Source organism: Monodelphis domestica, chromosome 4 (genome assembly GCF_027887165.1).
Source record: "Monodelphis domestica isolate mMonDom1 chromosome 4, mMonDom1.pri, whole genome shotgun sequence".
Taxonomy (NCBI): Eukaryota; Metazoa; Chordata; class Mammalia; order Didelphimorphia; family Didelphidae; genus Monodelphis; species Monodelphis domestica.
Genome location: NC_077230.1, coordinates 349334278 through 349351659, shown reverse-complemented (window position 1 = coordinate 349351659; position 17382 = coordinate 349334278). Strand labels below are relative to the sequence as shown.

Here is a 17382-nt window from a genome sequence, read left to right as displayed (position 1 = left end):
CTATTAAATAGTCAGAAAAGTCACTCTTTAATCCAGGAAAAAGGGTTCCATTTTCCCATGGGGAAAGGGAACAAGTACAAGCTTTGGGGTCTCCAACCTATAAGCTAGTCCTGAAACTTGAGGTTCCTCAGGTCTCACTAGGTCACAAGTTTGGGATTCCTAGATTCCATGTTGACAAAGGAAAAGCTTAAAAATGACCTTTGATCAGAATACCCATCCAATTCCCTCCTTTTTACTTTTTTACTCTAATTTACCCTAGGCTAAACGGAATTTCTTTTAGCTTTGCCTCAAACCCCTTTGACCTAAGGCTAAAGCTATTCCTTTAGATGAAATTCATTGGTCAGTTTAAAACACTCAGGGTTTTCTTACCATTTAAAGCAAACCTTTTCCCAACAATGTCTAGTCTTTTTACAGCAACACAATAAGCAAAAATGAACCTTCTTTAGTCCAGAACTCACACACATGTTCATCAGAAAGACCTTGCTCTTTGGAAACAAATAACAGCTTGACAAAGACGTGAAACGACAGCACTCAAATAACAAAGTTAATGCCTAGAATAAACAACATTAAAAACGAATGGCACTTGATATATACTATTTCACACATTAAGGGTCTCCAAACCGGGAAGAAAAGGTTCGATTTTAAAGCTCTGAATTTCTGGACCTCCTTTCGCCTCCTGCTGGATATTCCCGTATCCAGATCGCCAGCTCCTGTCTCTTCAGTTTTGGGGAGCAATTAGCTGTTAACACAACTTTATAGGTATTGTTTGCTAATGTTTATGCATATCATCCGCATTTGGAAGAAACACACTAGAGACAGAATAGAAGCAAAACCCCACAGAATGCTGAGAAGAAATCCAGAACTTAAGTTTTTAAGCTTCTTCACAAACGTTTACCACCATTGAAACCTTAAGCCGTGGCATTTCAATTCATGAAGAAACTTCTCGACTTGAAGCAGTTACCCAGAATTTACTGAACACTCAGGTCTCACCCTGCAGCTCAGCTTCCCATTCAAAGCTTTTAGCCCACCATTCACACCTCTGAACTGCTCTCCTTGCCCTCCCTGTCTAGCATAGACAGTGCTCCACTCATATCCACTAGCAATCCCCCTCCCCCCAATCTAGTCAAACTCAGAGATTATAGCCAGGCTGAGTTAGACTCCATTTTGTCCAACTTGCCTTGGGGCCAAATTCTGCTACCATCTGTCATCTTAGCCAAGCTTTGCCGGGACTAAATTCTTATCTCTATATAAGTATATATAAAATATATTGTGCAATCCACAGACCACCCCCCACTTAATGCCCCCTTAATTAAAGAGGGGTCACTCCCAAATATGCGAGACCAAGTCCTTTCTCTGAGGGCCCCTCTGCTAGCCCGACTCCTGACAACCCCGAATGGGCTGTGGAGGTACCTCACGTCTTGGGGTCGTCGTGAGCAGGGCAGCCCAGACAGCTGGGACTTGAGAATTTCAATGGAACCTCTATTTTTTTAGTTGGAAAAAACACAAAACTATTAAATAGTCAAAAAAAGTCACTCTTTAATCCAGGAAAAGGGGTTCAGTGTGATAGTAAGCCTCCACATAGAGGGCACTAACACCCATGCAGAGTCTGAGGATTGAATTCTGGGTGTTCTGGACACTGACCCCTGGGAGAGCCAACTGCGCTACATTGACAACTCCAAAGAGCAAAAGAATTTGGGGAACCCCTCTACCATTTGCAGGAAATTCAGGGGCAGGGAAAGATGATTGACATTACTATAGCTACAAAGAAAATAGGAGTGTTCAAATTATAATGAAAATACAATCAAGCTTGCGGAAAGAATCATAGCCAGAGGCAAGGTGTAAGGGAAGGAGCTACTTACCGAGGATACTAAAAGATGGTCCCTGCCCGGTGTGGGTCTTCTTGGGGAAGGGTCTCTGATACAATTGGTCCATTATTCAGTCTGAAACTGCTAGCCTGAGATTCCCTTCAGGGTGGATTCTCACCTGAACAGGGAACAAGTACAAACTTTGGGGTCTCCAACTTACAATCTAGTCCTAAAACTTGGGGTTCATCAGATCTTACTAGGCTATAAGTTTGGGGTTTCTAGATTCCATATTGAAGGGACATTTCCTCCTCCCCACCTTTTCTTTTTTTTTTTTACCTCTAGATTTCAAAAATCAAAAGTCCCTCACAGTGACTTAGAAATTGGGGCTCAGTTCCTAGAGACATAGTTTGTGTGGCTCTATTGACTTGTAGGTGCTTCTGTATGTCTGTATGGAGAGGGGGCCGTTCTCAGAGTTGTCCTACCTGGTTCAGGTGGGACCACTTGGTAGCCAGGCAGGGCATCTCAGAGTGGGGGCCTCCCTACCAGTCCAGAGTCTCTAAAGTCTGCAGAATGACATTAAGTCTCTTGGAGCACCTGGTATTAGAAAAGTGCTTCTTGGGTGCTCAAACTCACTTAACCCTTTTTGTTCAGACCTTTCAGGTAAATTACTGGGAAGCGGGAGGAATGGAGGAGTGGGTGGGGCTATGACAATGGAACAATATTGACTTCTGGTCCTTACAGGATTGTAGATCCTAGCCAAAATGGAGGGTGGGGGTGTGGTCAAGGATTTGGGGCCAGGTCTCTCTCTCCACCTACAAGAGTGCAGGCTATATTAAAGAAGGCAGAGCAGGGGACTGCAGTTAGGCTTCCTCAGTACCTTGGAGAACCTTGAAGAGACTGGTGAGAAGGACGTGTGGCTAAGGTAGGTACCAGGGAGGGTCTCCCCTTCCTCTCTTTATAGACTCTTCTTGTACTGTCTCATTTGCTTCCACTTGGGGTATGGGCATTGTACCCCCAAAACTCCCATAGAAGTGTTTCAGGCAAACTGTAAGCAGGGAAATTCCTTTGCTCCCTTCTATTCTTGTGACTCCTGACTCAAAGCATCTGATAACTCCTATCTATAAGACCCTGAGAGATACATATCCAGGCTATGCCTTGATGCCATCAGATTGTATCTAAGACATCTACCTGTCATGTCCCCTAAACTATGAGAGTCACCCTCTATGTCTTCAGGCAGATTTTAGTCAGATGACCAACCCCCCCTCCCCCATGCCTCAGTATATCCCTCTAGAGTCACTTCTTCACTGTTGTAAAGAGAATAAAGACCCCAGAAATCATGTCAAATCGGAGAACAGCTTTTCCATTCTGGATGTTCCCCTAGGAGGCAGTTTTTCCACTTATGTTGTCCTCCTGGCCAGATTCAACATTACTTTCTAAAAATAAATCTCTTTATTTTTAAGCTAATTTTTGGAGTTTTTTATACGAACCCCGAGGGGGTTCACCTCAAGCCCCCCACAACACAGTAATATGAGCTCATGATTCTTAAACTTCTCTGTGTCTGACCTTCTCTAGCCCCTGCCACTCTGGGAATCTTCCCTTTCAGTTCTTCTCTTCCCACTTGGAAATTCTTAGAATTGTTCAGTCATGTCTGTTTCTTCTGAGACCCCATTTGGGGTTTTCTTGACCAGGATTCTAGAGTCGTTTGCCATTTCCTTCTCTATTTCATTTCACAGATGAGGAAACTGAAGTTTAGAGTTAAGTGACTTGCCCAGGGTCACACAACTATTCAGTGTCTGGGACCAGATTTGAACTCATGAAGATGAATCTTCTTGGCTTCATACCCATGCTTCTACCCAATTCTACCCCTTAGCTACCCCCTGCTCTTTCTCCAAGTCGTAGCCTTCTTGTCTCTTCTGTCCCTCAGTCATCTCAGGCTCTAGTTTCCCCTTTCCAGTTTAAATCATCTTTCTCTTGTCTATAGGGTATGATATGAATTGCTTTGCCTGGAATTCAAGGTCCTTCAGTAATGGATCTCATTAACATTTTTTCAGCCATATTTTATTGCTCTGTCCCTCTGGACTTCTTTAACCTGGGGAACTATTATCTTATCTCTTCCTTTATCATCAGGTCTCCCTTGCAAGCTTTGTTCAGGCAAATTGGGTCCCATTTGGCCAAGATACTGGAGTGATAGACAATTTCCTTAAGCTTATTTTACAAATGGTGAACTGAGGCAAACAATGTTAATTGATTGGCTCAGGATCACTCTGCTACTACATGCCTGAGGTCAGATTTGAACTCAGGGAGATGTCTGTTCCTTGATTTCTGGCCAGGCACCATCCACTATGGCCTCTAGCTGCCCTCTCCTTCAGACTAGCCCTTGACAACTTTTTCCCCTATTCATAGGCCCAGCTGCTTATCAGGTTTGCCACAGCTCCCAGTTTCCCAAAGAGCAGTACTCCTTTCTAACTGAAAGTGATCTGTTTTTCGGATCTATAAAAGGACTTTGCTTGGGCCTCTGCTTTGGGCTTATTTCATGCTCCCTGCTAATAGACTGTATTTTATTTGGTTCCTTAAGAAATAGCTAGTCTTATGAATTTCACTTTAAGGGTCTCAAGTGATCTTCATTCACATCAGCCCCAAAGTAGTTGCTATTCCCATTTTCCAGATGAGGATACTGGTTGAGGAGGTGACTTGCTCTTCTCCAGGAACCTACCACCACTGGTCAGTGTGTGAGAGAGAATTTGCCTAGATCTTCCTGCCTTCAAGTCCAGCATTCTATATCCACTGTAATACTTGGCTGCTTCTATTGGACAGTAAGCTGTCTGAAGGCAGAGATGGGGCTTAAAAAACATGGGGCTTCAAGCCCAGGCCCTAGGATTTCCAGCTCATTGGTCTTACAGTTAAACCTTGTAGACACTCAGAAGAATAAGAGCTAAATTAAGCTCTACCTACAGGAATCTGCTACAACTGGTTGAGCCCTGGGGCAGCTAGGTGATGTAGTAAATAGAGTATCTGGCCTGGAGTCAGGAAGAGTCTCTTCCAGAATTCAAATCCATTTTCAGATACTTAATAGCTGTGTCAACCCTGAGCAAATCTTTTGCCCCCCTTGCCTCAGTTTCCTCATCTGTAAAATGAGCTGAAGAAGGAAATGTCAAACTATTTACCAAGAAACCTTCATGGTGTCATGACGAGTCAGACAAGATTGAACAAAAATGAGCCCTGGTCTGCCTTGGATTTGAGTCCTACCTAGCCTCTTACAGGCAGCTAGGTAGCATAGTAGGTAGAGTTTTGAGCTTGGAATCAGAAGAACTGAGTTAAATTCCTTCCTCAAACAATTATCAGCTTCTGTGACCTTAGCTTCTATCTGCCTCATTTTTCTGAACTGTAAAATGGCAGTCAATAATAGCACCAATCTCCCAGGATTGTCTTGAGAAACAAATGAGATTTTATTTGTAGAGCACTTAGTCCAGTGCCTGGAATATAATCAGTGCTTAATAAATGCTTGTTTTCTTCTTTTTACTAGCTTTGAGTTCTTTAACCTTTACTTTCCTCATCTGTAAAATGGTAGTAATCAGACTTACACTGTCTATTTTATAGGATTATGGATCTAGAAGGTACCTCAGTCCATCTAATCTCATTTTACAGATGAGGAAACAGGAGATCAGGAAGGCTGGCACTTACCTACAGTCACGTTCTCTGTGTGGTAGTGAATTTCAGAGGTAGAATTTGAATCTAGAATCTGTTTACTCTACAATGGCACCATCTCATTGACCAAGCTCTGGTAAAGACTACTCCAGTAGAAAGGGATGCCATAGAAATGTGAATTAGGATTGACCGAGAAAATTATTCTTCCTTTTCCTTCAGGTTCTTTCCCAACTTCTGTCCAATCCCTTATCCTCCATGAAGGCATCCTTTACCCACCCAAGTGTGAATTTTAAAAAACTACTCAGACTGTACCTTAGAAGATTTGGTTTAGCTACTCCCTTATTGTAACAATGGTGATACTTGGTCTAACAAGAATCAGGAATGTATTGGGAACTTTAAAAAATTACTCCACCCTAATTAGGCATACTTTAGGGGAAGATAAAGTTGTAAACTCCTGATTGAACTTAACTCATACCTTATAGTGTAGCTAGAACCTTAAACTAAGTCTATTTTTAGATCTAATACAAAAAGGTATTAAGTACCTATAAAGGTAAATTAATCACAAAAAAGGTCAAGTAACTCACAAAAGGCAAGCTTAACAAAGAAGTGTGAAGTACCTCAGAAGATATAATCTAACCAGAGAAGGTGAGATCCAAAGAAGGTGAGAACTAGGAATGGGCAGTCCTGGAAAAAAGCTTCTACTGTGATTGGTAGACCTAAAAATTTAAGGGAGGTGACATAAGAGAAAATTTCTTTAAAAGGAAGGGGTAAAAAGTCAGTTGGATATATTCAGTTCGGAGTGGTTATTCTGAACTCAGTTCAGGAGATTGAGTTCAGTGGAGGACTGGAACCCAGCTTGGAGATGGTCTCGTGATGAGTTATGAGACTGACTCCTCTTTTCCTTAGGCTCAGGGAGGACACTTTGGCTAAGGCCTTTAACTACTGCTTGGCTCAACCTGAGCCAGAGGAGTTTAAATTAATTCTCTCTCTCCTTCCCTTAATTCCTTCTCTCTTTATTAATTAAAATCTCCACAAATCCCCAGCTGACTTGGGTATTTTCATATTTGGGAATTTCCCATGGTGACTGCTTATTTAGATTTTAAGTCAAAACACTAAAATTATCCTTACACAAGCCACCAGAAGCTTTCTTTTCCTACATTATCCATAGAACTTGCTCTATCCACCTCTCACAGAACATTCTGTGAGAACACAGAACACAGAATATTTTCTGACTGTTCCTGGTCTGTACACCCTGTTTCTCCAGCCAGGTGCAGGCTTCCCAAAGCCATGCATTAAATTTCGGAACTAGCTTCAGGAAGGAAGGAAGGAATGGAAAGGGAGAAGAGAGAGAGATAGAAGAGAAAGAATCATTCCAGACTGTCTACAGGAGTTTAAGGCCTCTTGTGGAGGACAGGCTTGAGATTGGGACAGGAGAAAGAAAATGAACAGAAGGGTTGCTAGTCTCAAAATGAAAATGCCAGAGGTCATCTGTGGGAACCAGGGAGACTTAGGAAAAGGAAAAAGGGCAATATCCTTGTAGGGCAGTTATCAGGGGACAATAAACTCTGAATTTAGGAGCAAGAGGCACAGCTTCTAGCCCTGGTTGTTTTGTCTTTTTAAGAAATTATCAGAGACTTGAGGCAGTGGGCCTTATTAAATCAAAACCAATAGAGGATATGAGTTCAAATTCTGTCATCTGTTTTTACTAAGCATATGACCTTGGGCAATTCTGTTAAACCAGCTTTGGCTTCCTTATTTGCAGAGCAAAGGGATTAGATTTGATTTAGATTTTGAGTTGGTCCTTGAAATTGTTTGAAAAATAGATAACCACTTAAATATAATTGGTTTCCTTTTATCATGTATTTTATCATATATATCTAACATTTTATTATTTATTAACATACCTACCACATATATCATAATCTTTTAAATGTATAAAATAAAATACATATATGTAAGGTATCCCCAGACTGTCCTTAGGGTATCCAAGATGGGAAAAAAAGGTCAAGAACCTCTGGACTAGATACATTTAAAAATATTATTATTAATTAATGTTTTTTTTTTCTCTTTCACCTTCCTCCACTGGCAGGGTGGGTGAAACTCCTTTAAACATCTTTCCAGTCCCTTCTATCTTTAAGTCTTGTGCTCAAATGAGATTATGTGTGTAAAGCACTTTGAAACTAGAAGTGGCTATACACACTGAATATCAGTTATCACTGGTCTCTGAAGATCCTCTGGTCTTTTTCTGGAGGTCAGGATCTTATCTTTTTGCCTCCTCCTTCTCCTTATTGGAAATTGTGTTCTAGATGGCCTTCTGTGTTCTTTTCAGCTGATTTTCTTATCCAACTCTTCATTTCAGAGCTGGGAAGCAGAGTACCAGACATTAGGAGAGACTTGCTAAATGTTACACAGCCTGTAAAAATTCTGTGGCCCTTTCCTGCTTTCATATAAAATAATCCAAGGTCCTCAGTTCTGAAAACAGAGGGCTGTCCCAGTGTGGGACTTGGAACAGGGTTAGAACCTATGATAGAGGACTTCTAGCCCTAGGGTTTGCCTCCTATCACAGAGAATAATTTTATTAGGTATCTGGTTTAAGATTGAGCCCAAATTTCTGGTCTAAGTAATGATGCTGAGGATGGGGCAGGAAGGAAGAAAGTGGAATCAAGATTTCCCTCTTCCTTCTCTCCCCTCAGAGGGGAAGGGCATTCGATCATTTCCTCTTGATAAAGTGTGGAGAAGAACAGAAAGCTTTGGTCAAAGGTCAGAGATTCGACTTCCAGAAGGATTCAACTATCTGTACTTCCTGGTCCTCCTAGCCTCTGCTCTCTCCTGGTGTCCTTTCTCCTCCCTACCTCCTCTCCTTCCTTCTTTCTCTCTTGACTAATGGCTGACTCTCTCCATCCCAACCACCCAAGACCTTTTCCTTCTAAACCAGGAACTTGGGGTATATGAACATTAAAAAAATATGTTTACCTATTTAAACATGACTGATTTCTTTTGTAATCCTATGTATTTGATTTATGCATCAAAAGGCATTCTGAGGAGCCCATTGACTTCATGAGGCTAGCAAAAGGGTCTCTGCCTCTAGGGTTAAGATCCTAGACCCTCCCCAATCCCAGTCTCCCTATCCCAATTCTCCCATCATTGGAGATACCTCTAGCCATGACACTTCCTCATCTCTCTCCTCCCAACCCCCCTGGATTCCTGATCCAATCAGCCTCTGGCTTCCTCTTCTCTTGGGCTCCAGGGACCATATACCATGGCTCAACTGGTATGGGGATTGCTGTTCCTGGGCCTCATGGCCATGGCTCATGGGCTTCGGAAGGGTGATGATTTGCTCAATGTCTGCATGGATGCTAAGCACCACAAGTACAAGCCTAGTCAAGAAGATTATCTTCATCAACAGGTAAATGGCAGGGAGAATACCTCCTGCTGCTGGGGTGGGGGAAGCCCTACTACAGTATGGAATCCTGAATAGGAGATAAGGACAGGAGATTAGGCTAGTGGGTGGACCAGAGGGGACAGGTAGCACTGCACATCCCCAATTTAGGGACAGGAGCACTCTTCCTAATAGTTCCTAATTTAACAGTTTTCAAAATTTTCTCACAATAGCAGTAACCACCAAAGGTGGGAAGTTAACCTATTTTTCAGATGAGGAAACTGAGGCTTAAGAGCTAGGTGATTTGCTCAAAGTCAGAGAGCTGGTCATGCTGGGACTAATCTGCACCTATATCTCAGGCTTTTGGAAGTTTCATAGAATCCTAGATTGTCAGAACTAGAAGTGCACTGCATTAGTGAAGGTCCACAAGCTTGGCAATGGGAAACAATCAAATAAGGAAACCATTAAACCAAATACATTAGGTAATTTGACTTCTAATTGGAGGAGAGATCAGGGACTTTCCAAGTTGGGAAGGGGAGAAAGAGGTGTACCCCTCTAGTTGCCTACTCAATGAAGGGAACAATGAAACAGTAACTGATTGACAAGTAAAGGGCCAATTTTCATGAGATGTGTGGGGGCTCAAGCTGTATAATTAGGAGAAAACTCCTTGCACCTCTCTGGATCTGGCTGGGTTTCTGGCCAGCATGACCTAGGTATGATTAGTGCAGGTAGAGGTGTTCACTTTCCCAGGCAGGCAGAGTTAGGGTCAAACAATGCAACAAGACCTTCCCATAATTCCACCCCATTGACTATCAAGTTTTCTATTCCCTCAACTCTCCACCCTCTAGTGTAGCCCATGGAAAAAAAGAGCCTGCTGCACAGCAAGTACCAGCATTGCAGCCCATGAGGATGCCTCCCACTCATATGGCTTCAACTTTAACCACTGTGGGACGATGACTCCAGCCTGCAAACGCCACTTTGTCCAGGACACGTGTCTCTATGAGTGTTCCCCAAACCTGGGACCCTGGATCCAGCCTGTAAGTGATTGAGGGGGAAACAAGGCTTTTGTCCTTATGTTGCCCCCAGCATTGAGAGGCCTCTGCTTCTGAGGACACCTGCCAGTGCTGAGAGTTTGAAAACTGATGCTGCTTCTTCCCCATCAAGGTAAATTCAAGCTGGAGGAAGGAACGAGTCTTGAACATTCCCCTCTGCAAGGAGGATTGTAACATGTGGTGGGAGGACTGTAAAACCTCCTATACCTGCAAAGAGAACTGGCAAAAAGGCTGGAATTGGAGTTCAGGTGAGACTCAGCTCTGTGACCTCCCTGCCCTGTTAGGGGAGCCCAGCTTTTGGGGGCCCTGGTCCCCATGGCAAAGAGGCCAGAGGCAAAGAGGATCTGGGGGAAGGGTGGCATCTCTGTGCCCTTGCACAGGAGGTAGGGACATGGACTCTGGGTGTAGAGTACTGTGTATTGTGGTTTTGATGATCTGGGGAGTTCTACTGAACTTCATCCCACCCCCTTCAGTGTTTTCTTTCTTTTTTTGTTGGCTATAGCTTATGTCTGTCTGGAAGGACACAGGGCTAAAGAGATTTTGAGAAGTGTAGTTGATAGAAAAACAAGATAAAGTGAAGGGTTCAGGCATGGGCATGGAACCTTGGGACTGAAGATAGACATCTGGGGCAAAGCTTGAGCCTCAGCTTAGGGGCTGGGATTTGGCATTAAGTATGGAGGAGTGTGGGCTTGTTTTGAGTAGAAAGTTAGGCTAGTTAAGCAGGACCTGGGGGAAGGACCAGAGGGTAGAGGGCTGGCCAGGATTTTGGTTTGTGGATGTGGATTGGGGGCTAAGGGTGTAGGACTCCATGTTGGGGGAGGTGGGGGTCTGAGTTTTGGGGTTGGAATGTAACAATTTGGGAGGGAGAGACTCTAGATGTTGAAAGATGGGGATTTGGAGTCTAATGCCAAGTTGGAGCTCAGGACTAGGATCCAGAGTTGATCATGGAGAAGGGAGGGGGAAAGCTTGGGAGTTGGGGTTGAAGGCTGGTGGGTGGGAAGGTGAATCTAGAGTTACTGGGGGAGGGGTCTGACTGATTTTCTTCACTTCCATTCCACAGGGATTAATGAGTGCCCAGTTAAGGCTGCTTGCCATCCTTTCTCCTTTTACTTCCCAACACCAACCTCTCTCTGTGAGAACATTTGGAGTCGCTCTTATAATGCAAGTCACTCTTATGGCCGAGGCAGTGGCAAATGTATCCAGATGTGGTTTGACCCAGCCCAGGGAAACCCCAATGAAGCTGTGGCTAAATTCTATGCCAATAGTGCTGCCCCAGACATCTTCAGTTGGGGGTGCAGTTTTCCCTTCTTGACTCTGCTGCTGCCGCTGCTTCTCTGGGCTTGATCCTCCTCAGGCACAAAATCCAACTAATCTCCACACAAACCATAGGCTACATTGACTGTCTGAGACCTCTGGGACCCCAGCTTCCTGCCTGACTCAGCCTGCTTCTCCAGAGACCCTGACTTCCTGATCTGGATTCTCCCTGCTCAAACCATCCACAGCAGCCTGATGTGCCTGTTTGGAAACCCTCAGCCCTATATGCTTTGGATTTCACAAGACTCATCTCACTCCTGAGGTGAGCAGAAAAGGGAGAGCCTTCCTTCCCCTCCCCCAACTCTTAATTAACTCCAATTCCAATCTTTCCTCTCCCCTCTGAATTACAGAATACCCCAATCTCCAATCTGTCTTTAAGGGGAAACTAGATTTGATTATATTTGTCTGTGAGAATTTATTTTTCATATACTCTATTAATTTCTATTTAATGGTTGTGAATTAGAATTTTGTTCTTTTCTGGCTTGTGGGCCAGAGTGATTTTTCTATTTTCTTTGTCCTTAGTAATCACAATGAATGCCTTCTTTTATAATAAAATTTGATTAATAGAAAAGCAAAACAAGGATTTTCTTTCCTGCATAAATGATATCCATGACTTGGGAGATGAAGAAGATGGATAGTTTGATGGTCTGCCTTCTTCTTGGTTGTCTGTATCATTTGGAAATGTCTTGGGATGTTTAAGGGAGGAACTGAATAATGAGCTCCTAAAATTCTATCATTCATTCACTTGACCTATCACTCTCTTATAATTCTAGCCTAATCCATGAACTGAGATTCTTATCCCCAAATCAGTCTCGAGATAATTTTAATCACAACAAACATATCTCTAGTATCTGGTCCATATGTAAGTAGTACCTCATAAATGTTGATCAAAATTTTTTTCTTCTCTTATCCTTCCCATTTCTTTATTCAATAGAAATCTTTAGTACTCTAGTACTTTAGTACTCTACCCCAGCCTGTTTTTATTGAAGGATTTCTGTTTCAGTTAAGCAAAGACTAAATGATTCCTTGGTAACTATGGACCTAATAAAGTGTACCCTCTTGGAGGATCGATTAGATATAGTCTCTAGAAGCCCCTAATCCAGAGGTTTCTGGCATTTGAGTTAAGTACCTGAACCAGATTAAAACATTTAAGAATAAATAAAACATAGCATTACATTTAAAAAACCAATAGGCAGCCTACAAAGATCCTTATATACAAGATTAGTAGTCTATTTTTAAATTTCATGCCATTGCCCTACTCCAATTCAGAACCATAATTTTGTTCCTTCTCTTACCCAGATGTTCCTCTCACTGTAGGGATAATAAGAGAAAAGAGACAGGTTCAATAAATGTTGAATGAATAAAAGGGATCTTGGCCTAGAAAGAAAGACACTGTCAACATTCTGGGTCCCCCCCCCCCTTCATCCATCAGTTATGATTTCTTAAGTATTGGGTGAGAAACAGGTGAGAAAAATTTACTCTTATTCACCCAGTTCTGCATCTATAATTTGTAGGGGAGAAGATCAGATTAAGTGACATTCCCTTGGGTCCCCCAATGTTCCTTTCTTATCTTTTTTTAAAAATTAAATCCATTTTTACTTTTGCTTTGTCTGAGATATTTACTACCCCTGCTTTTCGAATACTAAGCAGAACAAGACAAATTTTACTACAGCCCTTTATATTGTGTTTCCTTCCCTTTAATGTGTTTCTTATAGAAAGGATATTGTGGTATTCTGGCTTTTAATCCATTCTGTTATCTTCTGTTTTATGGGTGACTTCATTCCATTCACATTCATAGTTATGATCAACATGTATTTCCCTCCATCTTATTTTCCCCCTATTTATCTTTCTCTTTTTTCAGTCTTTCTGTGTTTACAAATGTTTTTGCTTTTGACTATTGCCTCCTTGAGTTTACCTTTCCTTTTTTCCATCCTCCAGTTTTCTTTTTCTTCCTCCTCCTATTTCCCTGTAGATAAGATAGGCTTCTATAGTTGTGTGGGGGACAGTATTCCAACATTGCAGCAATCCTGATGAGAGTAAGTTTCAAGTATTGCCTGTCACCCTCTGCATGCATCTTCCCTTCTACTGTATTAATTCTTAGAATCCTCATGTGAGATAATTTATCTCTAATTTTCTCTCCTTTTCCCTTTCCCCAGTGTATACCTCTTTTTTAAGCCTTGATTTTCTTTTGCTTTTTTTAGATACCATTGCATCATATTTACTTTACTCCCTGCTGTCTATGTATGCTCCTATTCAATGTCAGTGATAGTTAAGTATTTTTCATACTTTAAATATCCTGAGTACATTATGCATCTTCAAGGATCTTAGTATCTTAATTTCCCTTGATTAATTTAAATATTTTAAGTATCTTAAGTATCTCCTGTTATAAATATCTTTTTTTTTAAACCCTTACCTTCCATCTTGGAATCAATACTGTGTATTGGTTCCAAGGCAGAAGAGTGGTAAGGGCTAGGAAATGGGGGTCAAGTGACTTGCCCAGGGTCACACAACTAGAAAGTGTCTGAGGTCAGATTTGAACCCAGGACCTCCCATCTCCAGGCCTGGCTCTCAATCCACTGAGCTACCCAGCTGCCCCTATCTTTTAAAACTTTTTAAAATTTATTTTTAAATATTTATTTTTAAAATCTTTACCTTCTGCCTTTGAATCATTACTCAAGTATTGGTTCCAAGGCAGAGGAGTTATAAAGACTAGGCCATCAGGATTAAATGATCTGCCCAGATTCACAATTGTCTGAGGCTAGACCTGATCTATCATAGATACCTTGCAACTTGCAAATGTGATCAGTTTAATCCCATTGAGTCTTTTTCTTTTTACTTTCTTTATGCTTCTCTTGAGTAATTATCTAGTTTTCTTTTCAGCTCTAGTACTTTCATCAAGGATGCTGGTAAGTACACTTCTTTCATGAATATGTATTTCTTTCTCTGGAGTAATATGCTCAGTTTTGCTGGGTAGTTGATTCTTGGTTTTAGTTCTAGATCTTTTGCCTTTCAGAATATCATATCCCATGACCTGCAGAATATATTCCATACCTTTCATTCTTTTAATGTAGACACTGTTAGGTCCTATAGCACCATGATATTTGAGAATTGTAAACCTTAAAATTTCCCAGACCCTACTTTATAAGATTGGATTAAGACCATTCCCCATTTGGGCAGTGAACTCTACTTAAAGCAGGAATTTGAGAATTCTAATTTACCTACTTGGGTCTGCCCTAGGGGAAGATAAAGTTGTAAACTCTTTTCTGAACAATGAAAAGTACTTAAACCCATACTTTTCTTAAGCTAAGTACCTATAAGGGTCAAGCAACTTGTGAATTTACAAGGAACAAAGAACTAGAAAAATTACTCAGAGCTTTCCTGGTGTGAATTACTCAAAAATCCACACCTTCTTAGGTGTGGACTAAGAATGGGCGGTCCTTTAGAAACATCTACAGTGATTGGTAGATGTAAGGACTTAGGGGAGGTGACAGAGGAGATTTTGCCCTTAAAAAGAAGAGCTCAGGGAAGAGCTGGGAAGTCATTCTGAAACATTCAGATTGGAGAGACTCATTCTGAGGAGACTGATTCTGAAACATTCAGATGGAGGAGGGAGCTGGTAAAAGCAGCTGAGATGCTGCTGGCCTGGTGTCATTAGAAATCCTTACTTAGACAGATCTTATGGTGAATTATAAAAAACTGACTGATTGCTCTTTTTAAGACTCAGGTCTAGGCCATATTGGCTTGAGGCCCTTCATACTTATTCCTTTCTTACTCTCTCTCTCTCTTTCTTTGATTACTCATTGTATTGTTAATTAAAATCTCTATAAAACCCAATTGACTTGGGTATTTGAATAATTGGGAATATTTCCCTGGCGACCACCTTATATTTGATTTTAAACCCAAGACACTGTAGTGAAACATATTTCTGCAGTCAAACTTACTCACCCTCTCTTATATCTATCACAATTTATATCTTCCACTATTTTAACCACTACAGTTTAAGACCTCAACCATTTTAAATCTCACAGAATAATTATTTTTCCTGGATGCTTGCAATATTTTATCCTCAGTCTGGGAGTTCTAAAATTCAGCTCTAATGATTCTGAGATTTTAAAATTCGTGATCTCTTTCAGGAAATGATTGGTGGATTCTTTCAATTTCTATTTTCCCCTCTTATTCAAGAACACCAGGGGTATTTTCTCTGATAAATTCTTTCCATATGATGTCCAGACTCTTTAAAATCATGACTTTTGAATTGATGCAGAGTGAGAGAAGCAGAACCAGGAAAACATTGTACACAGAGACTGCTACACTGTAGTACAATCAAAGGTAATGGACTTCTCCATTAGTGGCAATGCAATGACCCTGAACAAGTTGGAGGAACCTACTAGAAAAACCACTATCCACATCCAGAGGAAATACTGCTGGAGTAAAAACACGGAAGAAAAACTGCTTGAATACATGGGTCAAAGGGATATGGTTGGGGATGTAGACTCTAAATGAATATCCTAGTGTAAACAACAACATGAAAATAGGTTCTGATCAAGGACACAAGTAATACCCAATGAAATTGCACGTTGGCTGCGGGAAGAGTGGGGGAGGGGAGAGGGAAACAATGTGATTATTGTAACCAAGGAATAATCTAAATTGATTAAATAAACTTATTCAAATGGAAAAATCAAATCAAATCATGACTTTCAGGAAGTCCAATGGTTCTTAGAATAAAATCTTCCTTTATCTTTTTTCTAGCTCTGTTGTTTTTCCTCTGAAATATTTTTTATTTTTCTCCTATTTTTTCATTCTATTGAATTTGTTTTATTGTTTCCTGCTATTTTATGGTGTCCTTTGTTTTCAGTTCTCTAATATTTTTGCAAATGTTCATCCATTTTAGTTAGATGATTAGATTTATTAACATACAATGGGGGAAAAATAGCTCCTAATAATTGCTTTCATTTATTCCTTATTGGTGGTGAATTCACTCTTTTCAATTTGATACTTGTAATTTTATTTTCCTTCCTTTATAAAAATCAAATTGACTAGTCCTCTATTTTATGTTGTTCCTCCTCACCCCAAAATCAGCTCCTAGTCCTATTATTTCAATGTCTCTATTTTAATTTTATTAATTTCTCCTTTGATTTTTAGGATTTCCAAGTTGATCTTTAATTGGGGATTTAAAATGTTTTTTTTTTTCTAAATTTTTAAAGGAGCAATCTCAATTTATTGATCTACCTTTTCTCTATTTTGTTGATGTAAGTATTCAAGGATATAACTTCCCCCTTTTTACTGCTTTGATTATCCCATAAATTTTGATATATTGTCTCTTCAATGTTATACCCTTTAATGAAATTATTGATTGTTTCTATAATTTGTTTCTTTGACCCACTCCTTTTTTAGAATTAGATTACTTAGTTTTCAATTAATTTTTGTAATCCATAGACCCTTATTGATTATAATTTTATTGATTAATGATGTGAAAACAATGCATTTATTATTTTTCCTTTTCTGCATTTGGTAGTAAAGTTTTTATGACCTAACACATGATGAATTTTGTGTAGATGCCATATACTGTTTAGAACATGCATATTCCTTTTTATTCTCATTTGATTTTCTCTAGAATTCTATTATATGGAACCTTTCTAAAATTCCATTCATCTCGAGGGGCAGAGTCAACATGGCGTCTTAGCAAGCAGCAAAAGTTCAGACTTCGTGGAAGACCCTTCCTTACAGATACAGACTAAATGCTCCTAGGGCACCGAAATCCAAGCTGAACAACAGGACAGAAGCGGGGAACCCTCCTTCTGGACTCAAATAAAAAGGTACGCCCCCCCCAAAAGCCGGAACCCGAGAATACTCAGGGCTAAGGGGAAGGCAGAGGGTAGGTCGCAGGACCCCTCCCCCACAACCCAGAGCGCTGAGCCCGCAGCAGTAGCAGCGGGAACCTCTGAGTGGGCAAAGGTGCTGGTTTGGAGGGTCTACCTTGTGAGCAGCGGGGCGCTGGGCTCGGAGCATCCAGCTTGGACAGTGGGGAGGAAGTCAGGGAGAGATGGGGCTGTGGCTGGGTCCCTCCATCAGGCTCCAGCCTCACCTTTGCCTCAGGGCACAACCAGATCAATCCAGTTGAACATAATTCAATCAGAACTCCTCAGAGTTTAGGGAGGCGGGCAAAGGCACTTGCGGACAGCAGAGA

The 17382-nt window shown here is 41.1% G+C and overlaps 1 protein-coding gene across 1 annotated transcript; it reads left to right on the top strand.

Annotated features, from left to right (window-relative positions):
* Positions 1-2662: 2662 nt before the first annotated feature.
* LOC100015612 (folate receptor alpha-like) lies at positions 2663-11584 on the top strand. Its single transcript, XM_001369602.3, has 5 exons — positions 2663-2727; positions 8698-8856; positions 9678-9866; positions 9994-10129; positions 10942-11584. The coding sequence occupies exons 2-5, from the start codon at positions 8710-8712 to the stop codon at positions 11223-11225; spliced, it is 756 nt and encodes a 251-aa protein (XP_001369639.2). The 5' UTR covers positions 2663-2727; positions 8698-8709; the 3' UTR covers positions 11226-11584.
* Positions 11585-17382: the final 5798 nt, after the last annotated feature.

Bases quoted from the DNA above. Each gene is read 5' to 3' on its own strand.
- LOC100015612 (XM_001369602.3), top strand. From the start codon at position 8,710: ATGGCTCAACTGGTATGGGGATTGCTGTTCCTGGGCCTCATGGCCATG. The intron at 8,857-9,677 runs GTAAATGGCAGG...TCCACCCTCTAG, and splicing joins AAGATTATCTTCATCAACAG to TGTAGCCCATGGAAAAAAAG. The intron at 9,867-9,993 runs GTAAGTGATTGA...TTCCCCATCAAG, and splicing joins TGGGACCCTGGATCCAGCCT to GTAAATTCAAGCTGGAGGAA.